Genomic DNA, 15,017 nt, shown 5'->3' with positions numbered 1-15,017 from the left:
AATTCTACATTTATTAAGTTATGCAGGCTTGTTTGCACAACAAGGCTAAATAATTATATAAACTTTTCTCAATCTAAATAGTGGACTTTGGTAGAATTAAAAAATAAGTGTAGTGCAGGTCTATGATGATTTTTAGTGCTACTATCATCTAGTTCTGATTCTGGTTCTGTCTTGGTTAAATCCCAAGTAGTCCTGATTTTGAACTGTTGTGTCCTGTTTTAATTCTGGATCAGTTCTGGGTCTGGTTGATTTGGGGTTTAGTCCTCGTGTCGTGATGCAGCCCTGATTTTGTTCTGCCTTGCTGCTTAATTAAAAAACTAGTTTAAGGTGTCCTGCATATGTGATATATATTTTTTCCTATATGAAGTCATTCTTTTTTGAACAAAACTCAAAACACTTCACTTCAACAAATCTTTCAGTCATTTCTAAACATGAAACACACACGCTGGGTAAGTTTTGGGTTTTTTTTGTTGAAGTTGAGACTTTAAAAAAGAGAAAAAAGTTGTTTTAAAATTTATTTTAAAAGATGAAATCATGATGTCTCTATAAATAAACATGCAGGTGGTGAACTGGGGGTGTGATTAAAAAGCCATTTAAAGTAAAATGCATAGTTTGAGATTATACAGTACACATTAGTCTCTTTAAAGTCTTCATTATCTGATGATAATCCGAGCTGAAATCACCAGATTCTAAAAAGCTGGGACGCTGTGAAAAATATCCATAAAAACAGAATGTAAAGATTTGTAACTATTCATCATAAAAAGGCAGCGACACGTCTCAACGGGGCAGCAAAAGTAACATGACTGGACAGAAAAACAAAAAAAGACTTTAAATATGGAATCATCTACAGTAAACACACTCCTGATCAAAAGTCTAAGACCACTTGAAAAATGGCAAAAAAAATCATATTTTGCATGGTTGGATCTTAACAAGTTCCAAGTACAGCTTCAACATGCAGCAAGAAGAAATGGGAGTGAGACAAAACATTTAATGAGCATGCAATTTACTGAAAACAAAGCTTAAACTGAAACAGGCTGTTTTACAGCTGATAAAAAATTTAGGAACACACCTCCAAAAAAAGAGTAATGAGTAGCTCCACCGTTATTGTTGATCACTTTAAAAATTCATTGCGGCATGCTTGATGCATGAGGTGAGTGGGAATATTTTTCCAAGTGGTGAAGATGGCCACACGAGGGGCATCTACTGTCTGGAACTGTTGTCCATTTTTGTAAACTTCCCCAAAGGTTCTCAATTCAGTTATTACTGAATCATCAATATCATCATCACCATCCTTTAGTTATGCTGCCAGACTCAGGCTGCTGCAAGACTTCCCATGATGCACTGGGAATTTTATACGTCACCACTCCCTTTCATTAACTTGATTTCTCTCTTCTCAGGTTTGTTTCGTTCTCATCTCTGCTCCTATCAGAAGATTGCTGCTTGTCTGTGATCCTGGTTCTGTCTCGTTCTGCTAAAAGGGAGTTTTTTCCTTCCCACTGTTGCTGATAGGGGATCATCTGATCAGAAAAGCCCCCTTATCTTTCATTTAAATGTAAAAATATAGACAAAAAATGAAGCTTTATATATGAAATCCATTTTCGTTCAACATAACTTTGACACAATTCTCCTTCTCAGTGAGGCATGCTTGTTATTATTATTAAAATTATTATTACACCTGCGTCAATGACAGAAAGATAAAAATAAACGCCGTTTAACAGAACATGAAACATTACAACTTGTGTACAGTGAACATAAAACACTCACAGGTACAAATATCTTTACATGTGACTGATAATCCAGAAATAAACCCATGAACTACGACCATCTTTCCACTAAAATCACACAAAAACATTTTGATGTTTAATGTTTCTCATCATAAGATGAATGAAAGAAGCTGAATTCAATGCTGTTTTTAAAATTTAGAATAAAAGCAGGTCAACATTTATGCTTTATCAGTTTATGTTTGTCTCCTGCCATCTTAATCCCTGTTTTCAGGCTGGGACATTTACCAAAGTCCCTGCCTCACTTACTTCCTGAGATTGTCAGTGAGACAACAACATCAAATTTTTATATGTTTTGATTTGTCCGGTTGTTTTAATGAGAGAAGAAAAAGGTCAAAAACAAAACACTGAAAAACGTGTTACAGTGAAGCTTCAAACAGACTATCGTTTGTTTTTCAAGGGAAAAAAAATAAAAAATAAAATTGTTTCACAAAATGGGAACAAATTCAATTTAAAAAGTGACCTAAGAGAAATATACATTTATGCATTTGTACGAGCTGAAATGCTTCACTCCTCCCGCTATGCGTTCACAGTCCGATGTGTCAAAGAGTGTGCGCTTAAACGAGTGCAAACGGAGGATAAACAGCAGCCTTTTTTCAGAGCGAGGCATATCCGTTATCTCCGCACCGTCTTGCGGTTCTCCAGCAGCAGCACCACCAGCCGGCTCTTAAGCGTGGGTAGTTTGTTGCCATAGTTCTCCTGCAGAACCGTGTTCATCCGGCAGCGGAGGCTCCGCAGGCTCGGCAGCGAGCCGGAGTCTGGAATGTTCAGCAGCGTGTGAAACAAGTCCAGCCACAGGTCGCTGTGAGGGTTTCTGGGGGGGGGGGGGTTTTTACCATCAGCACACATATGCACAAAAAACGAGGTCAAATAAAGACAAATGGGAGCTTCCTTTGAGCACTCACCTTCTAAACACGCCGTTCGTCTTCCACACGCCTCCTTCGTTGGTCACCTGCATGTACGTCCCAAACAGCATGCAGTACACGGTCCCCGCAATGCCAAAGTAGTCGGTCTGAAACCCAAACAACAGTCAGACCTTCAGAATAAAACTCGTTTTCCATCTTTAAAAGGAGTCTTCAACAAAATCTCCAGATGTTTCTTTCTATAAAACACGTGGGGCTCCAGATGTCGTGGTTCACACATCGGGTGACATGCAAAAGCTCTCTGTTTGAGAACAGAAGGCGACAAGCCTTTTGGCTTTGTGTCAGGAAATGATCGGCTATATGAAGGCACAGCTGAAAATAGCCTCCTATTAACCATCAAAAACAGTCATCAGGTCATGAAATGTGTTCATGACACTTCCCGGTGTTCCTCTGAGTGTCTGAGGGACGCCTGAGAGTGATGATCAGCTGAACCCTATAATCCCCTTTAAATCGAGAGAACTCGGCTCATACAAGATCTACAAGAGCTACAAGATCATTTCCCATAACATCATGCTCTTTTCATTCAGCCAGCTGACTGAGTGACCTGCAGAGATGAAACTCATCATACAAAGACACAGGCTACCATCACAAACTATCAGCTGTGCAAATCTAAATATGAATTATCGCGAGGAAAATGAGACCAGCAAGACCTTTTTAATGAACCTGGAAACTTGATAAGCTGAGTTTTGGACTTTCCATTAGATTAACAACACTACAAAGTTTCCCGTACACAACTCCAGGGACAGAAACAACAAACACTGGGCGCTAACCCACAGAGACATTACTCTTAGCTCTCAAACACATACAGAGTATGAGAGAAGCTGCAGCTCAGGAAAAACCGCACTACTGTCCAATGCTGCTGAAACGTGGCAGTGTTCGACCCTCCCTGTGTATGTTAATGCCTCTTCTTGTCCTTGCTGTGCTCACCTGGTAGTTCCACGGTTTTCCACTCAGCATCTCTGTGCACTGGAAGCCCGACGTCAGGCACTTGGCAGTGAATGCAGTGCCTGCTGGGAAGAGCTCCATGTCGATGCTCTGCCCGAGGTCGACAAGGACCAGGCCGTGGTCCGTGCTCTCTGAATCAAAACGCTTGTTCTCCAAGAACCTGAAGGACACGAGTGATGACGAGGCGTTTCAACAGAGCCTGAAACTGAAGTGTTGCGAGGGGAGGACCGGGCCTGCCCGCCTCACCTCTGACACTTTTAAGCTGCAAATACGAGCAGCACAGAGATAAAAGCAGCGTGTGATTGGTACCTCTCTCCCAGCAGGAAGTTGTCAGGTTTGATGTCGGCGTGGATGATGTGGATCCTGTGCAGCAGCTCCACCATGTGGAGGATGCAGACGGTGAAGTACATGACGAGGGGCTGAGGCATCACTTTGTCACTGAGGGTTCTGTACATGTTCACAGCGTTCTGCAGGTGGAGCAACAGCATTACAGTGAAACAGAGAAGCTTTAAACCGACCGAATAGTCTCTGCAGACTCCACAACAATGGTTTAAACCCTCATAACAACTTATGGGGGGAAACTGTTTTTATTATTAAGGCTTGTATTTGTAAAATTTGATACCAAATAGGCTGCTTGGCTTCAATTCCACTAATAGCTAGGTTTCATTTGACGTAGACGTGACGTCGACGTAAAGCGCGAAATTTGACTGGCGGTCGGAAGTGAAAAAGATAAGCGCAAAATCACAGACAGACAGTACGCAAAATGCCTATGTCCTGTTGTGTTTACGGATGCTCCAGTAGGTCGACCAGAGAAACTGATAAACGGTATTTTAGGGTACCAAAAATAGCCCAACGAAGAGGAGAAAAATGGAAAATTCTAACCGAAAAACGTAGGAAAAAATGGATTTTAAATTTACGTTTACAGTCGGGAGGAGCAGAGTTTGCCAATGCCCGTGTCTGCAGCGACCACTTCGTCAGAGGTAATGTTATGTTTGCAAACGAACTTATTAGCATTAGGTTGTCGTTAAATTCTCGTTTACTTAGTGCTTTTAAGTTAGTAGTCTAATATTGACTTGATTGGGACTATAGGCTGCCCAAGTGCTTTGGATGACGAAGAGTCGGAGGACTGGGCTCCGACGGTCAATCTCGGCTACGAACGAAAACCCAGATCGGAATCAGTTCTCAAACGAGAGAAAAGAATGAAGCTTAAGGCAGAACAGCATCGATGTGCAGAGGCGATTTTGGATATGCAACAGACGGCTGAGAGCCCGGATTTGAGCCTAGTGACAGTGGAGAACAGGCTACTAACCCTGCCATACAATTGCAATGAGCTGCAATCACTTCTCCATCCTCCTTTGCAATTACCCAAGTCTTCAGAGGTGTCTCGTTAGACCGCTGAGAATGGTTTACATTGAAACAAACAACTGTCACTCTAACGAAGTCCTAAGGATGTGGCATGTTTGTTGACGTTAAAGCCGCTACCGCTAACTGTTAGCGTGTTTAAAAAGCAATATAAGAACAAACACTCACCCTTGCAAACACCAAACTTTATCCATCACGGAGACGTTTTGTTCCAAGGTTGTGGACCCACCCGCTGACAAAAAAATTGTACGCCTCCAGACTCTTGAAAGCTTTCATTTGCTGCCTAGTGTAGTAAGAAGTCTGGAGGACCAAGTAGTTGGTGATATCCACAGCCTCGATAGTAGGCAAATCCTTTACTTCTGTGGTGTATTCGGACATTTTCAAAGAATACGGATCACGTCCGATATATTTTTTAACTATCTGTTTATATCTCTCCCGAGAAACGGGGTCTAAAGTTGCACAATAGCTGCTCTCCTGACTCTCCACAGTGTCCTCCATGTTTACTTCCGCCCTCCACTCAAAAATCGCGCTGCCTCCGCACGTCATCAGAACCACGTGACCGCAACCCAACTATTAGAGCCCCTGAACTGGACGTCTGGACTGTGTACTGTTTTAGCCTTTTTGGAGCATTTTTAATGACATCATCTGACGAATAACAAGGCTGCTGTGAGGTTACCGTGCCAACAGACCGACCCACATGTCCAAGCTCAGCTGTGGCAAGCAAAACTCTAGTATTTAAAGTTTCTCTTCCTTCATACTGATTAACAGTCTTTGTCATCCATGTTATGGATTTATTATGTGCTCAACTTATTGTTTAATTCACTGAAAAGTGACCACTAGAAAATTCTGTAACAAAAGTCAAGTTACGTAAACACAGATCAAATCCGAAATTATGGCGCAAAAACTAAGAAACCAACAAATTACTGGATTTTAAAAACATATATACAAAAGTAAATTCATATCCATAAATCCACACTGACGGTAACTGACCAGTAGGGTGCCGTAGCTGTGAAGCTCACCGAGCAGCACGCTCCCGTTATGGAAGAGGTGAGCTGAGTGCATACTGCTGTAGAGGTGACGGACGTCGGGCCTCAGCCGAGCGTCGAGCTGGGTGTTGATGTAAAACTCCCAGGGATTGGCCGGCTTCTGAACCTGCAGCGAGGACACATGTGAATCCTGCGGTCATGTCCAAATGTCTCTGAGAACACGGTTCATTTCTGAGATGATTCAATAAGATTTGTTTCACCACTACATTAAAAAAAAGGAGCTGAGTAACACAGAGACAGGGACGCGGCACTCTTCATCCGCAGCCTCACCTTTAAAACGGTCTTCTCTAAGGTCACGGGGTTCGTGGCCTGGTAAACTGTCGCAAAGGCTCCCTCTCCAAGAACGCAGTCCACTCTGAGGGACTCCTTTCCTGTCACGACACAAACATTCATCGTTTCAATCAACACAGCGTACAGTTTTTCTCTGCAGCTGGATCAAAGCCAGACTTCCACACCTAACGGAGCAGGCGCTGCAGATCTTACCCATGCTGATGGTCATTTTTGGAGTGATGTTCGGTATGTTGCACTGCCAGGTGGTGCAGCGCGGATGTGTGGCGAGAGGCGGGCTGAGTCCAGACAGCAGGCTGGAGATCAGTTCGGTGTCCCAGGGATCCGACATCAGCTGGACTGCCCCTGTCTGGGCTTTCTGCGGCGTGTCACTGTTCATTGAGATGTCAGCGCTCAGCCTCAGCCCCCTCTCTGGACTCATGGGTTCATCCTCCCTGCTGATTGATGTCGGGCTCATGGGCACGTCAGCACAGAGCTGTGGGTGCCCTGGACTCATGGGGAAGTCCAGATTCTTGGGCTGATGGGGACTCAGGAAGGCATCCAGGTCTGGCTCGGCCATGGCCTCTGGGCTCCTGATGGCTAGCCAGTCTGGTTTGAGAGCACCCTCGGGGCTCATGGGAACGTCACAGACCTGATTCTGGGCTTGCTGGGGGCTGCTGGGGGTCTCTAGGTCCTCCATGATCTGAAAAGGTTCGCTCATGGGTCTGCCTGAGATGAAGGAGGCCTGTTTGGGTGGCTGCTCGGGGCTTGCATACACCTCCCAGCCGGGCCCCGCTGTCCTAGAGGAGTCGGCAGGACAGAGCGTCTGGTCCCTGAAGGAGAGCACGCCAGGAGGAGGAGGCTGCACCATGGTGAGTGAGGACGCAGTAAGGCAGTGCTGGGCCGCTGCAAACTCCTCTCCCACGATGGTGCCCTGCCTGGCAGAGGAGGGCACCGTCTGGCCGACGGTGCTTTCGTCGGTCGGACTCTGCTCCAGGATGGGGCTAACAGAGGAGAGGACACATCTGTGACATCTGCACTGATAACAGTGACACGAATGGGCAGTGGATACCTGAAGACTGATTACCTCAGCTTTTTGGTCTGACGCCTCAGGTAAGCTTCTTCATCAGCTTCCCCCTCACATTTATTCTCTGTGGGGCAGAAACATTTATTATTTAGGGAAACTTTACATTACTTTCAGCTTGTTGTTAAAATGAGACAGGTGCGGAGGCTGCGGGAGGAATAAGCCGCAGGTTTGGCTCCTCTTACCTCGGTCCTCGAGGAAGTCGCTGCTGATAAAGGTTTTGCAAGTGAATGGCGTGGAGACGAACTGAGCCAGCATGGCGAAGTCTGTGGTGCTGTTGGGACAGGCGGCGAGCGAGTTGAGCGAGTTGTAGCGAGCTCCCCACATGGTGCTCTCATCTGGGATCAGATCTGAAGGAGTCTCCTGATGAGGATAAGAAAAACACGAGGATGTGAACCTGAAACAAACACACCAAACACTCGTCCAGAAATCTGGAATTTAGCTTAACATGAGTAAATTCACTCACGTTGGGTTTGTCTGCCTTTGACACCGGGATTTCAGCCAGAGCTCTGACTCCTTTAGGCTTCTCGGCATCAGCAGGAGCAGCGGCACTAAACAGCACAGAGACAAAAATAACAGGAACACTTGGCTGTCATGAAGATGCACTTCATTTTATCCTCAAGGTTTCACAGCAGCACAAACATTAAGATGAACTGATCTACAAAAAACATACGACAGAATGAAATGTGTGCCGTTCTGCACCTTGACCCCAGCAGCTGAAAGAGTCCACGACAAACAGGAATTATTTAAAAACGGGGGTTTGTGGGTTTTTCTCATAAAATAAATGAAAAATATGTCTGTGTTTGTTTTAGCAGCCTTTAGCAAACACCATTTCCCAGAAGCCTTGAGTGTTTGTGAACTAGGTCTTTCCTAGTAATGACATTTAAATCTCAGTGTGAGTTCAGTGAGACCTGAAGCTGGAGATCACATCAACATCTGAGTGGAAATCAAAAGTTAAATCCTACTGAAAGCTCTTTTATTGCATTCACTACACGAGCTAACAGAGTAAACAACTGTTAAAAAAAAGTATATAAATTACCACCTTTATTATTCATATTCAAAATTAAAAGCACTAAAGTGTCCCCGAGTCTTCTCAGGCTGAAGCACAAAATTCTCTTATCCTGGATAAGCAGAAGAAGATGGATGGATACAGGACATCCAGCACAGACAGAATATCACACAGGTTACATGGGAGTGTAACATCACAGCTGGGGTTTAGGGTGTCCACAGTGTGGGGGCCATATTTACCTGCCGTTTTCTTTGTTGTCGTCATCCTGAAAGATGGTGAATGGAGTCGTGGTGGGAGGCTTAGATAATGAGGAGGCTCCTCCTGCTAATCATCAGAGACAGAATAATTAGGTTATCTGGAGCGAGACCAAGAATCAGTCTCAGAGGTTCAGGCCTGAGTTTGCTTTGACTCAAACAGGAGGAACATTAATTTTAAGCACTGGTGACCGGATCCAGTTAGATTCTGTTATTATCCCGACTGTGTTCAGAGCCTATTTACCGCCTATCCAGAATCCGGCTTCAGACTCCTTCTCGGCAGCGTGGAGGACTGATGTGCTGCTGAACGGTTCCTCGAGTAAGGTCGGAGCCTGGAACATGTCCATGATCACGCCTGAGTCGACACAAAGAAGAAAAGAACTCAGTGAAGGAGTTTTTACCACAGCCGCCAAAGCCTGAGCAGCAGTGAAGAGCAGTTTGATTAAAGGACAGAGACATAACATGAAAGTAACTCTTTGAATCCAAAAACATTAAATTTGATATAAAAACACCTCTGACGTGACAGCAAAGAGACAAACTGTTGTGCTCACCCAGCGCCTCTCGTGTGTTGACAGTAGGTGATGGCAGCACCCGCGACGGCGTGGCCTGAACGAAGCCGAGCGAGTTATTAGGAGTGACGTGAGACAGGTTAGCTGTGGCTCCCTGCGACACTGAGAGGGACAGAGAGGGCTGTGACTACATCTACCAGACACGCAACAGCTCGACAAAATAAAAGCACACTTACCATCAAGCTTGTCCTCAGGCTCTGCAGGCAGACCCACATCCCTGAGAGAAAGACAAGATCAGTAACGCATCTAAAATCATTTCAATCAGCCATCGAAATCATCATCATGTGTGCAGGAGAATTTCTAATAAAATCGGAATACAATTCATACACTAACTGACTAAAGAGAAAGCTGCTTATTACTCCATTACTTATTGTCACAAACTTTATGGCACAGGCATCATGTAGTGATGAGCCCATCAGCAGGGCTTGAACTTTAACAGAAATCAGACTGTCCAATAATAAAACGATGAGGGACAGAAAAATAAAAATAAACTTGTGTGGGAAACACGGGGGGGGGGGGGGGGGGGGGGGGGGGTGTTTCCTAAAAAACGTCTCTGTAGCTGTTCTTACATCTCGCATTTTCATGATATTAAATATTAGGTTCAATGTTTTCCTTGCACAACCAGAAACTTATGCTCCACAGAGTATCAGAAGCAGTGTCGAGGGAGTTAGAAGGTACCCACGTTGCATTGTTCTCTGGGGGTGGGAGCCTGTCTGTGCTCTCAAAGCTCACAGGCTGATGAAGTGGCGTATGTGGGACCGCTGAGGCCCAGGGGAGCGGCTCCCGATCTGCAGACTTCTGCAAACCCATGTCCCGCTCAGCTGGGACAGAGGGATGATGGGATGCCACCGAACTTAGCGTGTCAATGTTCTGCTGGTGAGGAGGTTCGGGAATGCTGGCGGCGGCCTCTTGGATGAAGGTCGGCTCGGTGTTTAATCTCAAGCCAAGAGAGCGCCGGCTGCTCAGACGGTTTGAGGGCGGAGGTTGCTTGAAGGAGGGTTGGGTAAGACTCGGGTTTACATCGGCAGCAGTTTCTGCTGCAAGCGGCTGAAATAAAGAAGAAGAAAAGCCTCTCAGACTGACGCAGTGAACCCGATGTGCTTATCACTCACTGTTTTCATTCTTGGATGCTGCTAGAGCAACTTTGCATGATTCGCAGCTCAGCCTAATCCTTATTTGTCTATTTTTGCTGGCACTTTGGCTTTGAGCCTGAAGCTTAGGGCTCTGATGCACATTCAGCACAGCCTATTGCATCAGGATGCTTTTGTCTTACCTTTTGAGATGAAGTCTGTCTGATTTCAAGATCGCAGAAAACTTTCTCCATCAACCATTTATTCCTCTCCTCAAACTCGCTCGGTGTCAGCGCTGACATGAAAACAATAAAAAGGACATTTACTAGAAATCCAGACAAGTGTTCGCAGCACGGATTTATTTTAGCTGCAGAATTAAAAACTCACTGAAGTCTGTCTTGTCTTTCTCCTCCTGCTCACGGAGCTTGCGGAAGTAATTCTGAGCTCGGGCCTCTTCGAAGCATAGCTCAGATTCGTCGCAGACGAGATCTTCTACCGTGTACTCGGACACGGTCTGAATGCCAGAGCCCTGACTGGTGGGAATTGTCCCGGAAGTCTCAGAGCGAGAGACTCTGTGAGCGACAGAAGAAATCAGGTGACATCATGCTGTTAAGATCCTCGAAACTGTGCGAGTGTAGATGAATGTAAAGTGAAGCTCTTCTGCTTCTATTCTCTGTCACAGAAAGCCCATCCCAGTACACGAATTTTTACATTAACTGGAAGAAATTCCACATGAATCAATCCCTGTGAGCCCAAAGCCATCATCAGGCAAAGCTACTCTAGGAGCAACAGCTGACATTTGCCACATTATGAATTTCTAAGATGCTTATTCCACCTTTGATGAGATAAAGGAAGACAGATTTAAAAAACAGAAGATCTTTTTCCAAAAAATTCCAAATAAAACAAACAAACCCTCCTAAGACACTTTTATTTACTGTTCCTGTGGTTAATGTAAATCTAATTTGCTTCCAGAAACACAGTTAAAGGGTGACTTAAACTCTTCCCCCCCCCCTATTTCTGTCTTTGAGCCTCTTCCTTTTTCATCTCATGGCTGTAACATGTTGTGTTGGTACGAGCGCACTCTGCTGACATCAGAAACAGGAACCCCAAAAACTGAGTTCAGTGTTTCACTCACATGTCGATGAATTTACTCGCAGGTGGTTTGGAGGGACAGTCCACAGACATCTGTGACAGAGGACGCACAGTGTGAATGGAAAAGCAGAAAATGGCATTCATGCACAATTAGGATGAAAAACCAGAGATAAACACACCTTGTTCTGAGTGACAGGCTCTCTGTGGGGCACCTGATTGGTTAAATTGGAGTTCTGCAAAGGGTTTCGACTTCCTCCTTCATAAAATAGACATATAAAAATAGTCAGACAGTAGAGCAACAATAAAAATTTCTAAAGAAAGAAATCCAACATTATATAATAAAGGAACTTTTAAATAAACCATCTTACCGGACACTGCCGTCTCACTTCTGGTTCTGGTCTGAAACTGCCTGCAGATCAGAGTTTCTGTTAGCCCACAGTATATAACATGCAGCACAGTAACATACCGCTGTCACTGCATGTGTAGAGTGACTACACACAGCCAGATATCATTCACATTAGAAGGCCAGATTAATATCCAGGCTTCAGTTGTTAACACAGACTTTAAATTCTTTCACTTCTTAATTGCACCATCCCTAAAAGATTACAGCAATATTAGAGTTTCCATACCCCAGATTATGTGAACGTCCTGCCCAGACGAGAGTGACGTAAATGCCATCATCAGAGGGTGAACGCGAGGCTCAGAGCAGATGCTCACACTTTATTACTGCTGGGGCTTTCCATCACGCTTCCTTTAGACCAGGAGTCTCAAACTTAAATGAGCTGTGGGCCACTGCTGGCACGGTCACCTTATGCAGGGCTCCAAACCAGGGGTGGGCAACTCCAGGTCTCGAGAGTCAGTGTCCCTGCAGGTTTTAGATGTGTCCTTGAACCAACACAGCTGATTTAAATGGCTAAATTAGCTCCTCAACATGTCTTTAAGTTCTCCAGAGGCCTGGTAACGAACTAATCATGTGATTCAGGTGTGTTGACCCAAGGTGAGATCTAAAACCTGCAGGACACTGGACCTCGAGGCCTGGAGTTGCCCACCCCTGCTCTAGACTAACTTTTTGCCGTGGTTGCACTGGTGTGCCTAACTTTTTTTCTTAGGTGCACCAGCACAAAAGTTAGGTACACCCAAACCTTTCAACCGGCTAGTCGCACCGTGTGTGACACAAGAATTTTTTTTAGTTGCACCACTGAGAAATTAGGGCCCCGGAACGTCTTGCTCAGACCAGAGTGATGTAAATGACGTCATCAGAGAGTGAACACGAGGCTCAGAGCGGATGTTCACACTTTATTACTGCCAGGACTTTCACGCTGCTTTCATGCTTCTTTTAGACCAGGGGTCTCAAACTTGGGACTTGGGACCAAACTTGTGTTTGACAGCTGCCTATGTCTGCGTACAAGTGTAATTCTGATCTTAGTCATACAAACTGAAGAAACTATATCCAAATACCAAGACCACACCAGTGGTGATGCCTGACAGATGAACATCGGCAAATCTCATGTCCTGCAGAGCTGATGGCAGATGTTCAGCGTTCTAGAATTCAGCGCTTTCAAGAGCACTGTAAACTCAAACAAATACTACAGTATCTGATGTCTGCAGGTTCCTCAACTTTTTTAGTAGTTACACTGAAAACAAACCACCGGCCACCATGATGATAGCTGCCCACTAGTGAGACCACATATGTGTGTGTCGTTTTAATACTTTTAATACAGTAACAGGCTGGAGGTTGGTTTAACAACAGCTACACCACAACACAGAGGTTAAACCACTTCCACACATTTCAACTGGCATACTTTCTCTACAAAACACTCTGAAAGGTATCTACATAGGCCAGACTCCCACCGACACTGGCACAGACAGCTTTGTATTTAACCGTCTGAGGTTACCATGAGAAACTTCGTCTCACTCTTCAAATGCTTACTTGTATTCATGGAGAACAGTGCTGGCTGGATGAGCTTGGTTCTCCAGCGCTTTCTGGTATACTGCATCAGCCTGTTCATGCAGTCCTCTCTGTTCAAAGTGCTGAGCCCAGGCCACATACAGGCCAGCTGTCCTGGTGCCGACGCCCCTACTGAAGACCTGACTGTACAGGGAAACAGGGTCCACGTAATAACTTGCCTGTAAGACACAGTGAGGCAAGAAAAGAGCTCGAGTAAGACTTTATCCAACTTAAAAAGATACAAACTATGGAGACAACTGTAAAAATACAATGTTTTAATCAGACTTACACATTTGATGCAGTAGTTCACATATCTGATGTCATTCGCGTATTGCTCGACATTCAAAAATCTCTGGATGAGACGCTCAAACACCAGCAACATCCCTCTGCCACCATCTGTAGATAGCCTCTGCTCCAGGTACTCCACAAACCTAAAGAAGCACCCAGAGAAACTTGCCTTCAGTACTTCTCATTTTGTGTGCATCTTTTTGTATTAAATCATCAAAAAATGATTCACAATATTTTTAAGACAGACTATTATTGTATTTTATTAAGATATTACGCAGTTATTTATCTTTGAGGCTGGTTGGTTTGCTGTTTTGTGTGCTCTGAGACAAGCAAACATTTGTGATACATATATTCAGCCTTAATATCCAAAAGTGTTATTAAATAACCTAAAGCTGGAAATAGACGGTAAAGAACAGGAAGTGTGACTTTGAAAAGTAAATCCAGGTCTACTTCCGACGTCAACACTCAAAAATGAAATAAGCGGACGATCATTTGTTATGTACCTCCTGTGTTAAGGCTGTCTCTTACACTCTTACAGGTTTCAATATGATTTCAATGGCTGCAGGACTAATAACTTTTCCTAAATTACTATAAAACATTACACATCAATGAAAACAGTCGAAATTCTCACTTGATCCAGGCGTCCAGTGGGTCGTCACCTGTGTATGAGGTCAAACTGTTTTCAAAACGCCTGAAGGGTAGAAGTATGAGTAATTAAAACATGTCTGACAGCTACGTTGTTTATGAATTAGTTATAAAAGATCCATACATTCATGTTAGCACTGAAGCTAACCCCTTCAATTGAGCTAACAGCGGCTAACGTCCATGTTCCATCGTGACTTACTGTAAATACGAGGCGATATCCATTTCGCTTTAAGTTAAAAAAAAAAGTTCTCCCAAGAAAACCGATAGTAAACTTTTTTGTAGCACTTAATTCCTCTCGTTTGATTGTTTGCTATCTAAAAAATTCGCATATTTAGACTTGTTGTTGTCCTCCGAGCCGCTAACGTTCCCCTTACATTTCAAATTTCGCGCTAAGCCAATAGCGTTTCAGAGGGCGTGGGAAATCCACGCCCATAACACGTGACGCACAGGCGTAAAAAAAATTAAACAAAAGGTATTAAAAACTAAAAAAGATCACACAAAGTGCCGTCTATATTGCCCTTTCTGTGAGATTCAGTTTATTTTACTGAGAAAACAATGCTAAGTTTTACTATTGAAAATTTGAAATGGACGAACGCCATGATTTTAATTTACAGGTTCTCCAGTTGAAGGATCAAAGTAAATAAGACTTTACTTCGAAATAATCCGGAAGCACCTGGTGTCTATGTGCTTAAACATCTTCATAATAAAATTGCAAGAGAAAAAATAATCATCTG

General features: G+C 44.1%; 1 protein-coding gene across 6 annotated transcripts; it reads right to left on the bottom strand.

Moving 5' to 3' along the window:
- Positions 1-513: 513 nt before the first annotated feature.
- Positions 514-14,913, bottom strand: bub1 (BUB1 mitotic checkpoint serine/threonine kinase). 6 transcript variants are annotated; one of them, XM_086265215.1, is made up of 24 exons: positions 14,483-14,906; positions 14,270-14,329; positions 13,640-13,781; positions 13,333-13,529; positions 11,771-11,811; positions 11,582-11,658; positions 11,446-11,495; positions 10,698-10,882; positions 10,514-10,605; positions 9,923-10,287; positions 9,417-9,457; positions 9,223-9,342; positions 8,916-9,026; positions 8,657-8,738; positions 7,875-7,959; positions 7,594-7,771; positions 7,412-7,475; positions 6,541-7,328; positions 6,328-6,428; positions 6,002-6,163; positions 3,959-4,116; positions 3,632-3,809; positions 2,687-2,793; positions 514-2,595 (listed from the first exon to the last, which is right to left on the bottom strand). In XM_086265215.1, the coding sequence occupies exons 1-24, from the start codon at positions 14,503-14,505 to the stop codon at positions 2,397-2,399; spliced, it is 3,606 nt and encodes a 1,201-aa protein (XP_086121341.1). In that variant the 5' UTR covers positions 14,506-14,906; the 3' UTR covers positions 514-2,396. The 6 variants fall into 6 exon arrangements, 5 of the variants coding, with proteins under 5 accessions (XP_086121341.1, XP_086121343.1, XP_086121342.1 ...); XM_086265216.1 differs by having other exon boundaries at positions 515-2,595; positions 8,657-8,741; positions 14,408-14,905; XM_086265214.1 differs by having other exon boundaries at positions 515-2,595; positions 8,657-8,741; positions 14,483-14,813.
- Between the last annotated feature and the right edge of the window lie 104 nt (positions 14,914-15,017).

This window comes from Aulonocara sp. 'chitande type north' Nkhata Bay, linkage group LG15 (assembly GCF_057382095.1).
Source record: "Aulonocara sp. 'chitande type north' Nkhata Bay isolate Kocher_YH1m ecotype deep benthic linkage group LG15, A_spYH_male_GT1.1, whole genome shotgun sequence".
NCBI lineage: Eukaryota > Metazoa > Chordata > Actinopteri > Cichliformes > Cichlidae > Aulonocara > Aulonocara sp. 'chitande type north' Nkhata Bay.
This window is presented reverse-complemented; position numbering and strand designations above follow the sequence as displayed.